Raw genomic sequence first — 21568 nt, forward strand, 5'->3', positions numbered from 1 at the left:
TCAACCCTTTTTCTCGCTTATCTGACAATTTTTTTTCTCTCTTTTCATGCTTCTCCGCCCAATCCCAGAAGGAGCACCCAGCAGGGTGAGTAGTTTTGTGTGTGTGTGTGTGTGTGTGTGTGTGTGTGTGTGTGTGTGTGTGTGTGCGTGTGTGCACCATTGATTGAGCAAGTGAAATACACAAGCGCAGCAAAGTGTGTTGCAACAGCCATTCATAACATCTCCACAATGTCTTTTTTTGTCCATGATAAATATTGCGTGCCCACCTGACAGTTTTCTTCTACATGACAGACATCTTCTGATGTTTTGGGGTCATAAAACTCTGATGCATGACTCTCCTTTCACCGTAGGGCGTAGCCTTGAGTTATTAGTTCAATTTGTACTGTGAACACGCCCTTAGTGCAAAACACTCTTAGATCAAATCATTCATCAAAATTGGGTTTCGCGGGGTAGGTCTTAAATTCATTAAAGTGTAAATTGTACTCGCGCTCATGAAATTAGGTCTAAAATTCTCTGATATTTTGGAAGAATTTGGCTACAGAAATGGCATTTAATTCAGTTCTCTTAAAAAAAAAGTCAACATTTCACTTGATGAAACCTGTAGTCATCCTCACTGTATTCTTCTTTTTTTTTTAGATTTTTGATTGTAGAAAATACCACTTTTTTGGGGGAATTTTTACTGCCTTTTTTTAAATATAAAAGCAGGTTTTCCACTTTTATGTGGTAACAGAAAAGCCTTTCACTCCCTCGACATGCAGCTGCAGTCCAACTACGGAGCGTAAGTTAATTGCTAAATATACAGTGTTGACTTTGAAGCAGCAAGAGAAATTAACGTTTGGCACCAACCAAACATCTTTCAATTCTCCATGGAGGGGAGATGAGCTCTGTTGTGTTATTCCTCCTCTCTTCCATCCTGTCCTCCCAGTGAGCTCCTTCCTTTGCCTTGTTGCACCTCTCCACGGGGGGACAGAGATAGAAGGGCCCCTCACCGGATGAACTCTGGCTGGCCAAACAATCCGACACTTTGATCCACTCTTCTGAGCGCCGTATTGTCAATATACTAGCGTAGCTTCAATGTCTCATTTTAAGAGATATTCGTATCCTATGCTTATTTTCAAAGTTGCCCTATTTGCTTTTATTAGTATCTACCTGTGATTAGCACGCCGGCCTCACTGTTCTGGGATCGAGGGTTCAATCCCAGGTCTGGAACTTCCTGTGTGGAGTTTGCATGTTCTTCCCTGGCTTGTGTGGGTTTTCTCCGGGTACTCCGCTTTCCTCCTGCATCCACAAAATGTGCATGGGGGCTTTTTGAACACTCTAAAGTGCCCTGAGCGTGAATGGGTTGTCCATCTTCTTGTGATCTGCGATTGGCTGGCTGCTAATTCAAGGTGTGGTCAATAAACGTCCAAAAGTGGTTAAAAATCTACACCTATTTAAAGTTAAATACAACTGAAATGTACTTATTTTGATCCTACCACTAAAATGAACCTATGTATCACGAGAGAGAAAATTTAGGAGCAACAAGTCATTTTTTAGACGTGTTTTGGGGCTGGCAGGTGGCTTTTTACTTTTCAATTTAAAAAAGTTGTATATTATGTGAAGACAAAAAGAGGTGTTTTTTCCAGAAAAAAAACTTTAAACTAAATTTTTTGTATTTTGGGAACAAAGCTTAAATCCATAGAACTCTGGCTCTACCTTAAAATGCAGAGCTATGATTTTTGTGACATGAGATGCTAACAACCAGCAGAAGTTTGCAACTTTCCTTTCCTGTTGTTTTCCCCCTTTTCAGAGTAAGTCAGCATCATCATCAGACAGTCAGCCACCCGAGGAGCGACAGGGGCCATCAGGCGGCTACGCCTCCTCCCAGGGAGGAGCGGAGGCCAAGAGGAGACGGTGTGACGACAAAGAAGCCCTCGCGCCACATTCATATGTACGTACTTTTCTTTCTTTGCGGCCTTTATGGTTAAATACTTGTGTATTTCTAACATTACAATGGCACCACATTTTCAAATATTTTAAACAGTTTCATGCATAAAATGAAACGTCAAAATGCTAAGTGTGTTCTGTGGATGAAATGTGGAATCTGTGATTTTTTTTGGGGGGGAGGGTGGTAAATTGTAGTTCAGATGTGAAGTTTTGAGATTGGTGACTCACTTATTGGTTGCCACTGACAGTGATCGACGTGACCTTTTGAATATGATCAGCCCTCCCCGCTCAAGTGAATTGGATGTCAGTTGCTATCAATTGCACCAAATCTTAATTGTGTTGAATGATTTAACCACTAAACCGTTATTGCTCTAACATGGATTTTTTATTTTTTTTTTACATTATGAACGCATGCTGTTTTTGCTTTTTAATCCTTTGTTTCACAAGCTTTTGCTAGCATCTATTTACAACTACAACTTTCAAATATGAGATTTCGGTTTTGCAAACAAATTGTGTGCGTACGTGAAATTTTCCATGAAAGTGTAAAGGGTCAATTAAAACTGTGTTTGGGTTGAATAGCCTATACATTGTCAGGCAGGAATGGCCAAGCTCGTTTAAATCAAAATTTGAGTATTTTTTTCAGTGCATTTTAGCTGCATTAATAATGACTTGTTTGTTGACTTTTCCTCTTCTCATTTCCTCTTTATTTTTAACCCCCAATTCCTCCCAGTCTGACTTTTTCCCGTCCCCCGGCCCTCCGCCAAGGACGGCGCCACTGCAGAAATCGCCCGTGTATTAATTAGGCACTGTCACTCGCCACTGATGTCGATGAGGACTATCAGGCCCTGATGCTATCTATCAAAGCTCAGTTACCATGGCGACTAAGTGCCATCTTTCTCGCCCTAGAAAGTAGGGAGAGAAATTGAGGCGGGGGGGAGTGGAAGATGTCTAGTGGAAAGTTGGAAAGTAGACAAAAATGTGCAGCTGATGTAGAAAGAGCAACTGTGTATGTGTGTTTGTGTGTGTGTCAGATCAATATAGGGACAGCAGATGTTTGGTGCAGAGTGTCTCGGTGTCGAAGGCGGCTCGGTGGACTGACGGGGTGGGGGGGCGGGGGGCAAAGTGTTGCCAGGGATATTGACGTATTGATCGGTGTGTGTGTGAGTGCACGCGCGTGTGTGTTTGCTTCTCTGCACGCAAGCTGATTTCGGCCGTGGTGATTAAAGCGCTCTGTGAACACACGTCTTATGTGGCGTCTTTGGGGAAAAGTAAAACAAATATTGGTCTTTTCTCTTACGTGCAGGACAGTGATGGAGACAAAAGTGAGGACAATTTGGTCGTGGATGTGTCCAATGAGGTCAGTTCCCCGTCTCTCTCTCTCCCTTTTACTGAATCAAGACACACATTTTGCATACACTTATTTTACAGCACAACTATATAGACACAAATGTCATAGCGTGTTAGGTTTGCAGGTATCAGTATTTACTATTTTCTGCGCTATCAGGCAGAATTAAAAGACTACGTGCGCCTTATGGTACTCGGCCGTTTGGTCGCCGCACCTTTGGTCGCCGCACCTTTGGTCGCCGGACTTTTGGTCGCCGGACGTTTGGTCGCCCGGAAGGTTATTGATAATTACCATTTAAAATTGTTGCTCAAATTCCCTAAATACAAACTGTGAATTATTATTTAGTCATACTTAATGCCCTATTAATTATTAGGCTAAAGAAAAGCTCCAAATTTCCCGTACTTTTATTGTGTTTTGTTGGAGAACTTGTTAAGACCCTGACTGACGTCCCTTCCTAAGGGGACAACTCATGTACATACAAACTCTTATACACTCACACGTCCGCTCAGTGAAACTGCTCAGGGCCATTGTTGGCTTTTATTGATGCGTAGACTGTGTTGTTTTGTCGCCGGACTTTTGGTCGCCGGACTTTTGGTCGCCGGATGTTTGGTTGTGGACGTTTGGTCGCCTGGACCCAAACAACCAGCGACCAAACATCCGCAACCAAACGTCCGCAACCAAACGTCCGCAACCAAACGTCCGGTGACCAAAAGTCCGGCGACCGGTCACGGTACCTTATAATACGACGCGCCTTATATATGTATAAATATTGGCTAATCTTTGTATCAAATTCCCGTTAGCACAGCTCTATCTCATTGCTGTATAACACAATCCACTACTACTACTACTACTGGATCTTATAATCCGGTGCACCTTTTATATATGAAATTAATTTTAAAATAGGCCATTCATTAAATACTCGCCTTATACTCCAGTGCACCTTATATTGAGGAACATACGGTAATAGGGTAAAAAAATGGCTCCTTAAACTCCAAAAATATAAGGCCATTTAAGATCCTTGTGAGCCTGAGCAAAGTTATTTATGGTAGTAGGCACCTTTCCGTTTGACCTTCACAAGCCTAAATGACAACGTTTACAAGGAGGCATCGTCGGTCATGTGAGATTTTGAAAGCCCAAGCCATTTCTACTGTCCACAGCCTTTATAATATATTGATAAATGAGCCTGGTTAGAGTGTAATGAAATTCCTGAGCGTCCTTGTATAAGTTATTTATCCTTACTGAAAGTGATAATTCATTCCATAATGACTTCATATGACACTAATCATGTTATAGTTGCATGAAATTGTAAGCTATAGATTCTCACATGTGGTCGTTAAGATGTTTGTGGAGACAATGAGCATTTATTGGATTTTCTTCAGGCCTGCTAAATATTTCATCTTTTATGTTATTACCTTCACTTTTGTGTGATCAAATTGGCAGATATGGGGTGCATTTAGTTTCCTGTTCCTGCTGCCTTTTCCTTCTACGTCTCTCTCATATGAGTTTCTATCCCATAATATCATATTTCTGCTTGTTTTGTGGACCATGTCTGATGCTTAATCTGGCTTCCTTGTCCATCATGAAAACTGGCAACCAAGAAGCAATTTTTTTTAATATATATATACTCATTTTAACATGTCCATTAGATTACCTTCTGGCTTCTTTTTTCCCACTAGATAACGCTACTGTTCCCACTGCATAGCATCCCGAAAAATTACTACATACAGTGGTACCTCGACATACGATCTTAATCCGTTCCAGGACTGAGCTCGTATGTCGAGCTTCTCGTAACTTGAGCCAACGTTTCCCATTGAAATGAACTAAAAACAGATTAATTCATTCCAACCCTCTGCAAAAACACCAAAAACAGGATATTGGATTGGAAAAAATGTTTTATTTTTACTATTTCCACGATAACGCACTCGTAACGGAACAAACTAATTTAAATTCATTTGGATTATTATATACAGACACTGAAACATATGTTTAATGTAACTTTACACAAAACTGAATTCTAATTTTGTTTTATTTTTTTTTGCCTTCGTTCTAGCCGGGTTAGCTGTTTGCCACGCCTCCACCCTCACGTTCGCTATCGATGGGCTGTTTGCTGTTGTATTCCCTTCAAAATATTCCGAAAATGATGCAGACAAATGTCCTCACAATAGGATAACGCACAGCCACTTGCCAACGAGAAGTAGTCTTGAATGAGCGATCGCGGGAGCTAACAGGCTAAGGAAGGAATAACAGCCTACCCACGTATTGATTGTGGGTAATGAAGTTTTATTCTGAGACAGGGTGCCATTGGCTATCGGTGTTGTGTGCACGAGTAAACTTCATTACCCAGAAAGCCCTATTTTTGCCCGCGCATGCGCGTCGTGCGTTTTCTGGTCCATGTGTGGCGGAAACTCGTCTGAAAAAATCGTTCAGTGCTCGTAGATATCTGTTATACACGAAAGAGATGAGATGCGGCAAAAAAGACAGTGCGCTACAATGATAAACAGCCTCTCATGTCATGGCCACCTGGCTTTCTCGCATCTCAAAATTTTGATCGTATCTAGGGCGAATTATTTGATCGAAATTTTCATCGTATCTCGAGCATGTCGTAGGTAGAGCTGCTCGTAGGTCGAGGTACCACTGTATTGCCATTTGACTGTTTTCTTTAAGTCTACTCAATAAATCGGTGTGGCTACCGATGCTTATAAGTGTACTTTTACACCTCAGTCCTTGGCCCAGCCCACTCTGCCATCTTCCATCCACCTCTTTACTAAAATCTGCTTCTCCCAACTAATCCTTGAAATATATCCCATAGTGACCAAAATGTTTTTTTTACCTAAAACCTCACTTTTCTTTTTTTTTTTCCTGACTCAATAACACACAAGTGCTCCCTTGTTGCGAACCGGCAAAAAAAGCAGATAATAATGTGTAATAACAGAAAAAAAGGTGTGAGGGTGTGTGTGTATATACTGCAGTTGCTGACTTGATCAGAAATGCCAAGCACAAGAAGCCCTAGGCAGGATTTTTAGATAAAGTGATGAACGCAGCTGGAAAAGCCATCTTTTTTTTCTTTTAATATATGAAGGCGATATGTGCTCTTGTACGCTGCTGAGTTGTTCCCCATATATCATAATATAGTTGGAGGCTGAGTCATCTGAAATGGTGTTGTGGTGTGAGCATGGATTAAGTATATGAGAGGCGGACTACAGACTTTTTATGGACAATGACTTAATCCATTTTCTTGGTTGAATTTGAGAAGTTGGCTTGCCTTTTTTAAATTTGCTCCACAAAGGTTAGGTGGAAAAACACCAAATGGCAATAGAGCATTTATAAAAGCCATATTTTTTGGGATTAAAATGAATGTTACCATTCATGTTAAATCTTTGACTGCCATTGAAAGTTGTAGATGTCAAATACATTTCTATTATAAAGGCTGGCATTGAGTGATCCGGTTTCATGGTGACAAAAGTGTTAAGCTCAGTCAAAGTGATTTGAACGCCTATCACTGTCAATCAAGTCACATCAAGTAAGCCCAAATGAAGGCGAAAGTGCATTTTTTCCATTTTTTTCTCAATGATTCTCAGGTGCAACTCTAACCTCCAAAATATTCATTTCAAGGTTTGCGTTCTTAAAATGTGATTTGACATGCTTTTGTAAGCATACCTTTCACCAGCAGCAGAAAAACTGAAAGAAAGACCCCAAAATTTCCTGTTTTAAGAATCAAATACCTTAATAGTGTAAAATGCAATACCATAGGCAACAAGATGAAAGTGGCAATTTTTCATAACAAGTCTGTTTATTTGAACAAAGGATAGTTGCTTAGGACCTTTTTCATCCCAAGTTCAATTTAGCTGTCACATGTTACTGACCTAATAGATCAAATATTTGACCCTATTGTGTTCCCGTTGCAAATCAGGAGGCAAACTCCCCTGTAGGCAGTCCAGCTCATTCTCCCCGTGGTAACGGTTTGGACCGAGCACCTGCCCTGAGAAAAGAGCTTCCGGGCTCCTCGGGTCCTGCCGAGGCCCCCTCCACTCCGAACCCATGTAGCCCCGCTGCAGGCAAAGCCAAGGATCCTGCACAGGCAAGAAACTACTCCTTTTTATGAATACTTCTTCGCTAAATATACTCTAAAGTCACTCAAAATAGATCCCAAACCTATTTCAATGATTTTCCTTGGTCATTATAACATCTGATTGGATTGGAAGGTGTAGTCAATCCACCTTGAAGTACTGTGTGAACCCGGATAATCCTTACTCAAAAACCGCATCTGTCTTTCTAGTGATATTCCACGTTTGTTGTACACAGATGGATAAATCCCAGTCGCCCTTGTCCAAGTCCAGCACGCCATCGCCATCCCACCGTGAGGCCCTGACACCCGGAGCTGCTGGTCCCAGCACTTCCTGCCTTCGCCTGGTCAGCAAAGCGGCGTCTTCTGCCGACCCCCTCGGTGAGAAATCCGGGCTTTAACTTGAAAACCTCCCCCCAACCCCTCTGTTCCCGTGCTTGTGCGTTCTGTCTTAATATCCTCCCTATGCTCTTCCTCACCCGGCCTTTCCCAGCACTACGCAGCCCCATGTCCGTGCCCCCCGGTTCCTACCCGGCTCATTTTGGCGTGGTCTCCCACGCAGGACTCAACGGCGAGCTGGCCAGCCCCGGAGGCTTCGGCGGGGCTCTGACTCTGTCACCCCAAATCAGCGCAGCCGCCAGCGCCTACGCTCGAAGCCCCATGGTGAGCCGCATCATTTCTTTGTATCTGTGTTTGATTCATAGTAAGGTCTCGGAATTGACACCCACAAAAACATACTTTGTATCTTATCAGGCTTTGCCTGGATACATTTTCACATTTTTGGCACCTTTGACAGTATTCCCCCGTTTATCGCGGTATTTGCGGTACTCCGCGAAACGTGGAAAACCGCGAAAAAACAGGGGAACACTGCGGAAAATATTTACGCAGTAGTGCCCCGTCTTTCGTGGTGTACCGCAAAAAACGCGATAAACGAGGGAATACTGTCAAAGGCACATTTGCATGACAGAATCAAGATTTTATATTGTCTTCTACGAACCTGGCCTTTTTTTATCCTCCCTTCTACCAGGTGGCATATGACTCTCGAGCTCACCTGAGGGCCCCTGGCTTGTCATCTTCTCTACCCAGTTCATCTGGCGGCAAACCGTGAGTTGTTTGGGGGGTCACGCCTAGCCAATCATAAGTTGAACCAAAAACATGTGAAAAATTTATTCGGCAGAGGAAATCCTCAAAGGGAGGCTTTAAAGCAAATAAAATGTAGACCAAAACAATGCTAACGTAATTGTAACACAACACAAACAGATGCACTGATGAAAATCTTCAATTATCTCTTTTTTTGAAGAGCAGTTAAGCAATACACATTTAAACACAAAAGATGAAGCAACCATGTAGACAGACAATATCATGACAACCAACCACTTTATTGAGCCCTGGTGTGAAAGCTGTCGTTTTTATTTTATTTTATGGCTGTATTAGACTGCACCCTGCTGGCAAAGAGGCTCCCATTTTCTTTTAATTAAAGCAAAGAATGTTGCAAAAACGGATTTTCTGCATCCTATGATGTGATTTCTGCTTTTTAATATATGGTGATTACTATAATTGTGCCATTTACTGCAGGAACAATACAAATTATCACATTAAAAGCATTTCCTTGGGAAAAGTTGATTAGATGAACAAGTTTTGCAGGAACTCCCAAGGGTATGATAGGAATACAACTTGGAAGTCAAGCTACATCTATACAGTTGTATCCAGCCTTCCTTTTTAATCCCCTTTTACTCTCCGGGAATCCTTATGAAAGACAACAAACATCTTTATGGCCACCCTCCCTACATGGTTACGATTTACGTCAATAGCCCCTGACTAGCACCTGCTCCACTATTGATCCTCCATTAGCACTGCCACATTGACTCCGCATTGTGAGACAAGATGCCATTATGCCGACCCGGCCCATTTCGACAAATGTCACTGATGTGTGTGCCTGTTGGTGCAAGACGCCGCAGGCTCTCTGGTGCCATATTTATAGATGAAATCATCTTTGTGTAAATACTGCCTCTATTTTAGTGTTTCCTGGCCCATCAAGGACTCTTGTCTGTTTGTGATGCGTAGGGCTTATTCGTTCCACGTGAGCGCCGACGGTCAAATGCAGCCAGTGCCCTTCCCGCCGGACGCTTTGCTGGGTCCGGGCATCCCTCGTCACGCCCGGCAGATCCACAGCCTGAGCCACGGCGAGGTGGTGTGTGCCGTCACCATCAGTACATCCACGCGCCACGTCTACACGGGGGGAAAAGGCTGCGTCAAGGTATGGGACATCAGCCAGCCGGGCAGCAAGAGTCCCATGGCCCAGCTTGACTGTCTGGTAAGTCAAGTCTTATGTCTTTATTTCAAATATGCAAAAATTAAAACTTTTAATTTCTATTAATAGCATATTATCCATACAAATTTTTGGCATCATGGATACCTCAGGGTTGCAGAGGCATGTTTCTAGGTTATGAAATCTGGGTTGTATTTTCAGCATCCATTTGGTAAGATCACCAGCAGAAAGAAAAAACATGGCATACAGGAACCATGTTGAATATATATATATGCTACCTGAATATAAGTAGTCAAACATTTTTTTTACAATTTCATTCTCTGGAATTAACTTTCCCTAAGGGTAACATGCAGCTAGCCCGATGGCTAAATGAATGTAAAACCAAGATACGATCCATAGCATAATTTTTTCTGTTCCACCCTTTGAGCATACAGTATTCACAAAATCCCCCAAAAAACATTAAAGTGCCACTACAGGCTGAAGGCTCTCCTCCACTGGCCAACTCATGACCTACAAGCAACACAGGCATCAATAAGTCCATGAGCTGTGCGTGCATGCACTCTACTGGAAAATTTACAGAAAATGTATGCCCTCTTTTGCCCTTATACGATAAAGAACACACAAAAATGGGTTATGTAGATCTATCCTTATCCGTCCTTAGAATATACCTACCAAATTTAATTGGGATTCTTCCACAAATAACTGAGGAATAGCTCAAAATGATTGTGTCCACAACACAACAACAATTATGGCGACTTGACAGGTCTTCCTCCTCTAATAACAATAATACAGTAATATAAATATATATATATACATGTATACAGACTGCAATAAATGTTATGAAGACAAAAAATGTTTTTCTCCTTTCATGCTAACAGAACCGTGACAACTACATCCGCTCATGCAAGATCCTACCCGACGGGCGCACGCTGATCGTGGGCGGCGAGGCCAGCACGCTGTCCATCTGGGACCTGGCCACGCCCACCCCTCGCATCAAAGCCGAGCTGACGTCATCGGCGCCCGCCTGCTACGCTCTTGCCATCTCGCCCGACAACAAGGTGTGCTTCTCCTGCTGCAGCGACGGAAACATCGTGGTCTGGGACCTGCACAACCAGACGCTCGTTAGGTACGCCCGGAGACGACGCAGAAAGCGGGTACCGTTGACGTGGAATCAGTCGTTCAGGCAATACATTTTTTTTTTAATCACATTTTCCAGACAGTTCCAGGGCCACACGGACGGAGCCAGCTGCATCGACATCTCCAACGACGGCACCAAGTTGTGGACGGGAGGACTGGACAACACGGTGCGCTGCTGGGACTTGAGAGAAGGACGCCAACTGCAGCAGCACGACTTCACGTCGCAGGTACCCACCCGGGTTGCCGGGAGGAGTGGGCGGGGCTCAGGCCATGTGTCAAACTGTCGCCGTTTACCCGCTCAGATCTTCTCCCTGGGTTACTGTCCGACGGGGGAGTGGCTGGCGGTGGGAATGGAGAGCAGCAACGTGGAAGTCCTTCACGTGTCCAAGCCCGACAAGTACCAGCTGCATCTTCACGAGAGTTGCGTGCTCTCGCTCAAGTTCGCCTATTGCGGTTAGCACGCTCACCCACAAGTGTACACCTGCGTCTTCCCATGTCTTCACCTGACCTGTGTGTGTATATGTGTGCGTTTTCCAGGCAAGTGGTTTGTGAGCACAGGCAAAGACAACCTGTTGAATGCGTGGAGGACCCCTTACGGCGCCAGCATTTTCCAGGTGACTTGTCTTTGACATTTCGCTCGCTCCCTCTCAGCTCTTTATGGGTCCTCGATTTACTCTTTGACTGAGCTAGTTGTCCAATCCATTATGACTGGGACACCTAGCTCTCACCATCCATTCCTCTGGTTTACATGAATTGGCCATCGCTTATTATTAATGGCATACAATGGATTAAAAACGGACTTTCAAGTTCACTTTTTGGGCCAGAAATAAACTAATCCGGCCCACATGAGATCTAGTTGGCATGAACCCTCGAATCAGAGTAAACAATTTCACAATATCAAACTTCAGGTCATGTCTAAAAGGACATGAGAAGCACTGTTAGGCAGATGAGCTTTGTGCCCTTCAAGTCGTTTTTTTATATCCTTGTGCGTGACAGCAAAAACGATTGATTTTGAGCCAAATTTGTAGCCAAGATGCTCCTGAAAGGTCAACGTGTGCCAATGCAAGCTCTGACCAAGGGCGTCAGTTAACACCAGGATTATTGACATTGCTGCCGATGACCCCCCAGGGTCTGTCGGGATGAGTCAGTCTGTTTATCATGTGATTGAATTGCTAATTCCTCTATGGCCATTTTGTGATGACTCATCTCTCTCTCTCTCTCATCCTGGCGGTCTAGTCCAAGGAGTCGTCGTCCGTCCTGAGCTGCGACGTGTCCCCGGACGACAAGTACATTGTGACGGGATCGGGTGACAAGAAGGCCACCGTCTATGAGGTGGTGTACTGAGTAAGGGGACATTTGGAAATACCTCGACAACCGCTCGCACATCCGTACTGTTGTGGAAGGCGCCCACTCCTTCCGCTCTCTCCGTCTATGGCAAGAAGCAGCAATTCGGGATTTCTTGCAGAATTTCGGGATGGAGCTAAAATGCACTTGAAGCCTAGTATAACGTGTATTGTTATTTGCTTATGGGACAGGAAAGATTAGGGTATGGTAGTGCAAGATGTGTGCAACATTTGAATTATTGGCTCTTACTGAAGATTAAAAAAAAAGTCCAAAAGGGCACACAGGAAAGAACTGTGTGACATTTTACCTCAACTATTGGCGACGGTAGGGGTCCCATTTCATCTGGACTAGGCCGTCCCAGTCAAAAATACCGAGCCTCCTGGCAGTGAAGGGGTTAAAAAGTACTTGTGCATTTTAGCTTTAGCCCGTTCAGCATAACATGCGAGTGTGTGTGTGTGAGAGAGTAAGGAATGTAAATGAAAAGGAGGAGGCTGTCTAATGAAGGCTGTTTCCTGATTAAGAGCTCAGCAGAGGAAGGGAAATCACCCCACTGCAGCCCCCCGGCCCCCCACCCCAGAAGAGCACTGATAACGCACTGTCGATTCATTAGGCACACACACGGCCGTACACAGGCTGTAATGAGGTCCACGCCGCCGCACACTTTGCCTGTCATAAGGTGACACGAGCCGGGGTGGGCCCCCACGTCGCCCAGGGATGGACACCCCCCACCCCTCCAGAAAATGATACACAGCCAATTAAACAGCCTCCTTGCTTATTATCTCTTATTTCCTTCTGACGCCATCTAATGAGCGTCGTTCTGTTCTCCTGACAGCCATCAGACGCTGCCGATAATGCGACCCCGCCCCCACCCCCATGACTCCTCAAAAGTTACACAATATGCCTGTTTTCATATAATTAAATATCAACGATTTTGTACTTCTTTCCAGGTTTTTCAGTCCACTCGTGTTCATTTTTTATCTGCGTGTCTCTGATGTTTTCAAGGTTGCCTGTAGCAGATGTGTCAAATGGAGCTGTTACTTTATTTTTATTTTTTTATACGTTTCTTGGTCGAAGGCTTGTCTTTATAAAAGAACTTGCCAGTAGGTGAATTTCGGATTTCGGCTATATAGCAAAAAACTGAAATGGATTAGGAATTGGAAAAAAATGCAAAGGAAAAAACAATTTGGAAAATAATAGAACATTTTGCCATGATGGGAATTGCTCAAAAACGATCTTTTTGTACAGTGTGCAACTAAAATCTAAAAAAAGTACAATTATCCAGCTGCACGCCTATTGCATTGTTTATGGGAGTACTATTTATTTTCTGTTTTTGCCAAGTACGCAGCTACAGAATTTGACGTTTCTACGATGTTAATGATTTTGACTGCCTGCCTTCAGCCTGTCAGCCACAATGCGACTTTTCTCCTTTTCACACGAGGCTGTATGTATGTACAGTATATAATGTATGATGGGCACGCATTTGCTTTTTTTCTTATTTCATTTACCAGCTGATGTATTTCTTTTTTTTCCTGGAAAACGCCGAGGCTTCGTCCCATTGCGTTGCGTCTTCCTTCCATCCCGCGTGCTGTATAAAGAATGATGCTAATATGATTAGGTGTGTGTAATAAACCTCACACGTGTTCATCCTTGTGATGACTTTTCTCTAAAATGGACAACTGACACGCACAACATAAGCAACGCCGCTTGCCACAGGTGATAAAAACCTTTTATTTGTTATAAAAAAAGGACAATGTATAGAGAGGTTAGTTTTTGTGGAAAAAAGACCAAGTATAGTAATGTTTCTTTCTTTAAACAAATGTATTGTAAAGCTATTCTTGTTAGAACGTATATTTATAGTAAGGCTTTTTTTCTTTCATTCATACATTTTCTGAACCTGCTTTATCCTCCCTAGGGTTGCGGGGGTGCTGGAGCTTTTCCCAGCTGAACCGGTGGCCAGCCGAACGGAAGGGCACGAGGGAATGGACACCCATTCACACTTCACACTCACATCTAGGGGAAATTTAGTGTCCAATCAGCCTACCGTGCATGTTTTTTGGGAATGTGGGAGAAAACTAGAGGACCCGGAGAAAACCCACGCAGGCCTGGAGAGATCATGTAAACACACAAAGGTGGACTGACCTGGAATCGAACCCAGGCCCCAGAGCTGTGAGGCCGACACGGTAAGCACTCAACCACGAACACTGGTAAGGCATTTTCTTTCATTAAAAAAAAAGAAAATGTATAGGATTTAATTTGTTAAAAGAGAAATACTTTTTGCGTAAAAAAGACCATGTATAGCGAGGCTTTTTTCGTAAAAAAAAATGACCATGTATAGTAAGGCTTTTTTCTTGAAAAACGACCATGTATAGTAAGGCTTTTTTCTTGAAAAACGACCATGTATAGTGAGGCTTTTTTCATAAAAATGACCATGTATAGTAAGGCTATTTTCGTAAAGAACGGCCATGTATAGTAAAGCTTTTTTCTTGAAAAACGACCATGTATAATAAGGCTTTTTTCGTAAGAAACGACCATGTATAGTAAAGCTTTTTTCTTGAAAAAACGACCATGTATAGTAAGTCTTTTTTTCATTAAAAAAAGAACATGTATAGTGAGGCTTTTTTCTTGAAACGACCATGTATAGTGAGGCTTTTTTTCGAAAAAATGACCATGTATAGTAAGGCTTTTTTTCTTAAAAAACGACATAGTATAGTAAGGCTTTTTTTCTTTAAAAAACAACATAGTATAGTAAGGCTTTTTTCGTAAAAATGACCATGTATAGTAAGGCTATTTTCGTAAAGAACAGCCATGTATAGTAAAGCTTTTTTCTTGAAAAACGACCATGTATAATAAGGCTTTTTTCATAAGAAACGACCATGTATAGTAAAGCTTTTTTCTTGAAAAAACGACCATGTATAGTAAGTATTTTTTTCGTAAAAAAAGAACATGTAAAATGAGGCTTTTTTCTTGAAACGACCATGTATAGTGAGGCTTTTTTGTAAAAAATGACCATGTATAGTAGGGCTTTTTTTCTTTAAAAAAGACCATGTATAGTAAGGCTATTTTCAGTAAAAAACGACCGTGTATAGTAAGGCTTTTTTCGTAAAAAACGACCATGTATAGTAAGTCTTTTTTTCTTGAAGAAAAAGACCATGTATAGTAAGGCTTTTTTTGTAAAAAATGACCATGTATAGTGAGGCTTTTCTCTTGAAAAACGACCATGTATAGTAAGGCTATTTTCGTAAAAAACGACTATGTATAGTAAGGCTTTTTTTCATATAAAAAGACCATGTATAGTAAGGCTTTTTTCGTAAGAAACGACCACGTATAGTAAGGCTTTTTTCATATAAAAAGACCAGGTATAGTAAGGCTTTTTTGTAAAAAAAAAGACCATGTATAGTAAGGCTTTTTTCGTAAAAAAATGACCATGTATAGTAAGGCTATTTTTAAAAAACGACCATGTATAGTAAGGCTTTTTTTCTAGAAAAAAACGACCTTGTATAGTAAGGCTTTTTTTTTTGTAAAAAAATGACCATGTATAGTAAGGCTATTTTCGTGAAAAACGACCATGTATAGTAAGGCTTTTTTCGTAAAAAAAAGACCATGTATAGTAAGGCTTTTTTCGTGAAAAACGACCATGTATAGTAAGGCTTTTTTTCTAGAAAAAAACGACCTTGTATAGTAAGGCTTTTTTTTTTGTAAAAAATGACCATGTATAGTAAGGCTATTTTCGTGAAAAACGACCATGTATAGTAAGGCTTTTTTCGTTAAAAAAAGACCATGTATAGTAAGGCTTTTTTTCGTAAAAAATGACCATGTATAGTAAGGCTATTTTCGTAAAAAAACGACCATGTATAGTAAGGCTTTTTTCGTGAAAAACGACCATGTATAGTAAGGCTATTTCCGTAAAAAACGACCATGTATAGTAAGGCTTTTTTCTTGAAAAACGACCATGTATAGTAAGGCTTTTTCGTAAGAAACGACCATGTATAGTAAGGCTTTTTTTCATTAAAAAAGGACCATGTATAGTAATGCTTTTTTGTAAAAAATGACCATGTATAGGAAGGCTTTTTTCTTGAAAAATGACCAAGTATAGTAAGGATTTTTTCGTGAAAAACGACCATGTATATTAAGGCTATTTTAGTAAAGAACGACCATGTATAGTAAGGCTTTTTATTTGAAAAACAACCATGTATAGTAAGGCTTTTTTTCATAAAAAAGACCATGTATAGTAAGGCTTTTTTTTTCGTAAAAAAGACCATGTATAGTAAGGCTTTTTTTCTTGAAAAACGACCATGTATAGTAAGGCTTTTTTCTTGAAAAAACGACCATGTATAGTAAGTCTTTTTTTCATAAAAAAGACCATGTATAGTAAGGCTTTTTTTTCGTAAAAAAGACCATGTATAGTAAGGCTTTTTTTCTTGAAAAACGACCATGTATAGTAAGGCTTTTTTCGTAAAAAACGACCATGTATAGTAAGGCTTTTGTCGTAAAAAATGACCATGTATAGTAAGGCTTTTTTTCTTGTAAAAAACGACCATGTATAGTGAGGCTTTTTTCGTAAAAAATGACCATGTATAGTAAGGCTTTTTTCTTGAAAAAAACGACCATGTATAGTAAGTCTTTTTTTCATAAAAAAGACCATGTATAGTAAGGCTTTTTTTTCGTAAAAAAGACCATGTATAGTAAGGCTTTTTTTCCGTAAAAAATGACCATGTATAGTAAGGCTATTTTCTTGAAAAACGACCATGTATAGTAAGGCTTTTTTCGTAAAAAATGACCATGTATAGTAAGGCTTTTTTCGTAAAAAAATGACCATGTATAGTAAGGCTTTTTTTCTTGTAAAAAAACGACCATGTATAGTGAGGCTTTTTTCGTAAAAAATGACCATGTATAGTAAGGCTATTTTCGTAAAAAACGACTATGTATAGTAAGGCTTTTTTTCATATAAAAAGACCATGTATAGTAAGGCTTTTTTCCGTAAAAAATGACCATGTATAGTAAGGCTATTTTCTTGAAAAACGACCATGTATAGTAAGGCTTTTTTCGTGAAAAACGACCATGTATAGTAAGGCTATTTTCGTAAAAAACGACCATGTATAGTAAGACTTTTTTCTTGAAAAACAACCATGTATAGTAAGGCTTTTTTCGTGAAAAATGACCATGTATAGTAAGGCTATTTTCGTAAAAAAACGACCATGTATAGTAAGGCTTTTTTCGTGAAAAACGACCATGTATAGTAAGGCTATTTCCGTAAAAAACGACCATGTATAGTAAGGCTTTTTTCTTGAAAAACGACCATGTATAGTAAGGCTTTTTCGTAAGAAACGACCATGTATAGTAAGGCTTTTTTTCATTAAAAAAGGACCATGTATAGTAAGGCTTTTTTCGTAAAAAAATGTAAGGCTTTTTTTCATAAGAAATGACCATGTATAGTAAGGCTTTTTTGTAAAAAATGACCATGTATAGGAAGGCTTTTTTCTTGAAAAATGACCAAGTATAGTAAGGCTTTTTTCGTGAAAAACGACCATGTATAATAAGGCTTTTTTGTAAGAAACGACCATGTATAGTAAAGCTTTTTTCTAGAAAAAAACGACCATGTATAGTAAGTCTTTTTTTCATAAAAAAGACCATGTATAGTAAGGCTTTTTTTCGTAAAAAAGACCATGTATAGTAAGGCTTTTTTTCCGTAAAAAATGACCATGTATAGTAAGGCTATTTTCGTAAAAAACGACCATGTATAGTAAGGCTTTTTTCGGAAAAAATGACCATGTATAGTAAGGCTTTTTTTTCGTAAAAAAGACCATGTATAGTAAGGCTTTTTTCCGTAAAAAATGACCATGTATAGTAAGGCTATTTTCGTAAAAAACGACCATGTATAGTAAGGCTTTTGTCGTAAAAAATGACCATGTATAGTAAGGCTTTTTTCTTGAAAAAAACGACCATGTATAGTAAGTCTTTTTTTCATAAAAAAGACCATGTATAGTAAGGCTTTTTTTTCGTAAAAAGACCATGTATAGTAAGGCTTTTTTTCCGTAAAAAATGACCATGTATAGTAAGGCTATTTTCTTAAAAAACGACCATGTATAGTAAGGCTTTTTTCGTAAAAAATGACCATGTATAGTAAGGCTTTTTTTCTTGTAAAAAAAGACCATGTATAGTGAGGCTTTTTTCGTAAAAAATGACCATGTATAGTAAGGCTTTTTTTCTTGAAAAACGACCATGTATAGTAAGGCTTTTTTCGTGAAAAACGACTATGTATAGTAAGGCTATTTTCGTAAAAAACGACCATGTATAGTAAGGCTTTTTATTTGAAAAACAACCATGTATAGTAAGGCTTTTTTCGTGAAAAACGATCATGTATAGTAAGGCTATTTTCGTAAAAAACGACCATATATAGTAAGGCTTTTTTCTTGAAAAACGACTATGTATAGTAAGGCTTTTTTCGTAAGAAACGACCATGTATAGTAAAGCTTTTTTCTTGAAAAAACGACCATGTATAGTAAGTATTTTTTTCGTAAAAAAAGAACATGTAAAATGAGGCTTTTTTCTTGAAACGACCATGTATAGTGAGGCTTTTTTTCATTAAAAAGACCATGTATAGTAGCTTTTTTTTTCGTAAAAAAGACCATGTATAGTAAGGCTTTTTTCCGTAAAAAATGACCATGTATAGTAAGGCTATTTTCGTAAAAAACGACCATGCATAGTAAGGCTTTTGTCGTAAAAAATGACCATGTATAGTAAGGCTTTTTTTCTTGTAAAAAACGACCATGTATAGTGAGGCTTTTTTCGTAAAAAATGACCATGTATAGTAAGGCTTTTTTCTTGAAAAAAACGACCATGTATAGTAAGTCTTTTTTTCATAAAAAAGACCATGTATAGTAAGTCTTTTTTTCATAAAAAAGACCATGTATAGTAAGGCTTTTTTTTCGTAAAAAGACCATGTATAGTAAGGCTTTTTTCCGTAAAAAATGACCATGTATAGTAAGGCTATTTTCTTAAAAAACGACCATGTATAGTAAGGCTTTTTTCGTAAAAAATAACCATGTATAGTAAGGCTTTTTTCGTAAAAAATGACCATGTATAGTAAGGCTTTTTTTCTTGTAAAAAACGACCATGTATAGTGAGGCTTTTTTCGTGAAAAACGACCATGTATAGTAAGGCTATTTTCGTAAAAAACGACCATGTATAGTAAGGCTTTTTATTTGAAAAACAACCATGTATAGTAAGGCTTTTTTCGTGAAAAACGATCATGTATAGTAAGGCTATTTTCGTAAAAAACGACCATATATAGTAAGGCTTTTTTCTTGAAAAAACGACCATGTATAGTAAGTCTTTTTTTTCATTAAAAAGACCATGTATAGTAGCTTTTTTTTCGTAAAAAAGACCATGTATAGTAAGGCTTTTTTCCGTAAAAAATGACCATGTATAGTAAGTCTATTTTCGTAAAAAACGACCATGCATAGTAAGGCTTTTGTCGTAAAAAATGACCATGTATAGTAAGGCTTTTTTTCCTGTAAAAACAACCATGTATAGTGAGGCTTTTTTCGTAAAAAATGACCATGAATAGTAAGGCTTTTTTCTTGAAAAAAACGACCATGTATAGTGAGGCTTTTTTCGTAAAAAATGACCATGTATAGTAAGGCTTTTTTTCTTGTAAAAAACGACCATGTATAGTGAGGCTTTTTTCGTAAAAAATGACCATGTATAGTAAGGCTTTTTTTCTTGAAAAACGACCATGTATAGTAAGGCTTTTTTCGTGAAAAACGACCATGTATAGTAAGGCTATTTTCGTAAAAAACGACCATGTATAGTAAGGCTTTTTATTTGAAAAACAACCATGTATAGTAAGGCTTTTTTCGTGAAAAACGACCATGTATAGTAAGGCTATTTTCGTAAAAAACGACCATATATAGTAAGGCTTTTTTCTTGAAAAACGACTATGTATAGTAAGGCTTTTTTCGTAAGTAACGACCATGTATAGTAAAGCTTTTTTCTTGAAAAAACGACCATGTATAGTAAGGCTTTTTTCTTAAAAACAAAGACTATATAGTAAGGCATGTTTTATTTTCTTAAAATGCTGCCCAATCGGATCGCCCGATCCCCCCCGGCCAATCGGACCAAGACTACCACAACACGCACACTAAACATATACGAGCGCTGGCATTTAATAAGGAGTCTGGACACAACTGTTCTTTAATTAATTTTTTTACATTTTGATACCGATAAAATGTATTTTTGCAGTTGAGCAAGCACTCTAAACAAGCTAATAATTCAATAAAAACTGAGTGGCGTCAAGGGAAGTTCCACAGTTGCCTTTAGAGAACTTTATTTACATCCATATAGAAGCCATCAAACACAACAACGAATGTTGAACATGAAGTAGCACACGTTGCTCCGTCCTCACATCTCCAGTAATCTGCCGAGTCATACTTTATTTAAAAAAGAAACAAAAGAAAAACAGGGACATTTGATAATACGTGTTGTCGTGTCAGCACGAGGTCATACAATCAGGGTTCCCGTTGTAGCCAAACTATTACAAAAAACAAAACAAAAGTACAGCCAAAACCACACCGCGTTGGACCAAACCGGTTTAAAGCGAGCCGAGGTGCGAAAGCGGCTTTTCCGCATCATCTCCTTGTGGTCCACAAAGTTAAAAAAAAAAAAAAGCTAAAAAATGTTATGTTGCTAATGTCTTGTCCACTACAGAGGTTTTATTTTGTTAAGGATAAAAAAAAAGAAAAAAATCTTTGGAGGAATTCCACACTTGCTCAGTCAGCTATTCACTAAGAGGCCTTGTCGGAGTGTTTAAAAAAAACAGTTTGGTCATCTGGTCATTCTTTCACACAGGAAAAGTAGTCGAGTGTCTGGTTTCCATCAGGTTCGTTCAGTAGATGACTTCGTAGACCGTGGCCTTCTTGTCCCCTGAGCCCGTCACAATGAACTGGTCGTCGGGGGAGATGTCGCAGCTCAGCACAGATGACGACTCCTTGGACTGGAAGCGTACGTACACACGGGTAAGTCATTTCACGATTAAACAATCGAATATTGGATTGATTTAGGCTTACCTGGAATATGCTGGAGCCGTAGGGTGTCCGCCATGCGTTCAGCAGGTTATCTTTACCCGTGCTCACGAACCATTTACCTGCGCCAGAAGAATATTAAGACTTAATAGGGCTTTCGTTTCATTTTTTTTGGCAGAGCAAAGGTCTCCGTTTTAAAAGGAATGGTTGTCTATCATTGTTAATGGCAAGTAATGACATACTATCAAAAAAGTGAGTGTTATCGAGGGCCATAATGAGTGATGTCATGTATTTATTCATTGAATTTTACGTATTAATTATTTATTCATAAAATACACCTAAACAGCCAAATTCAAAGCATTTATTAAATTGGACACTCTTTAAATATGAGTTATCATCAAATTTTTACTTTAATTGTGAAAATGATTTTCTGAGCTCTGTGGTGTTTTTCCTCATTTCCCCAA

At 39.7% G+C, this 21568-nt stretch overlaps 2 protein-coding genes across 12 annotated transcripts in view; one reads left to right on the forward strand and one right to left on the reverse strand.

Moving 5' to 3' along the window:
• The window catches only part of tle2b (TLE family member 2, transcriptional corepressor b), a 64610-nt gene extending 50882 nt beyond the window's left edge, over positions 1-13728 (forward strand). For 4 of the 5 annotated variants that reach the window (XM_077606915.1, XM_077606916.1, XM_077606914.1 and 1 more), the window contains 13 exons: positions 69-85; positions 1790-1930; positions 3230-3283; positions 7182-7349; positions 7574-7715; positions 7828-7997; positions 8362-8438; positions 9399-9648; positions 10482-10729; positions 10820-10967; positions 11043-11193; positions 11278-11354; positions 11977-13728. In XM_077606915.1, coding sequence (XP_077463041.1) covers positions 69-85; positions 1790-1930; positions 3230-3283; positions 7182-7349; positions 7574-7715; positions 7828-7997; positions 8362-8438; positions 9399-9648; positions 10482-10729; positions 10820-10967; positions 11043-11193; positions 11278-11354; positions 11977-12084 — 1751 coding nt within the window. In that variant the 3' untranslated portion in view covers positions 12085-13728. The remainder of the gene's footprint in view (positions 1-68; positions 86-1789; positions 1931-3229; positions 3284-7181; positions 7350-7573; positions 7716-7827; positions 7998-8361; positions 8439-9398; positions 9649-10481; positions 10730-10819; positions 10968-11042; positions 11194-11277; positions 11355-11976) is intronic. The other variant, XM_077606917.1, reaches the window with a different exon arrangement.
• Positions 13729-20538: 6810 nt separating this feature from the next.
• Positions 20539-21568, reverse strand: part of tle2a (TLE family member 2, transcriptional corepressor a) — a 55722-nt gene continuing 54692 nt past the window's right edge. For all 7 annotated transcript variants that reach the window (XM_077607011.1, XM_077607012.1, XM_077607017.1 and 4 more), the window contains 2 exons: positions 21150-21226; positions 20539-21076 (listed from right to left, as the gene is read on the reverse strand). In XM_077607011.1, coding sequence (XP_077463137.1) covers positions 20969-21076; positions 21150-21226 — 185 coding nt within the window. In that variant the 3' untranslated portion in view covers positions 20539-20968. The remainder of the gene's footprint in view (positions 21077-21149; positions 21227-21568) is intronic.

Source organism: Stigmatopora argus, chromosome 8 (assembly GCF_051989625.1).
Source record: "Stigmatopora argus isolate UIUO_Sarg chromosome 8, RoL_Sarg_1.0, whole genome shotgun sequence".
In the NCBI taxonomy this organism is placed as follows: domain Eukaryota; kingdom Metazoa; phylum Chordata; class Actinopteri; order Syngnathiformes; family Syngnathidae; genus Stigmatopora; species Stigmatopora argus.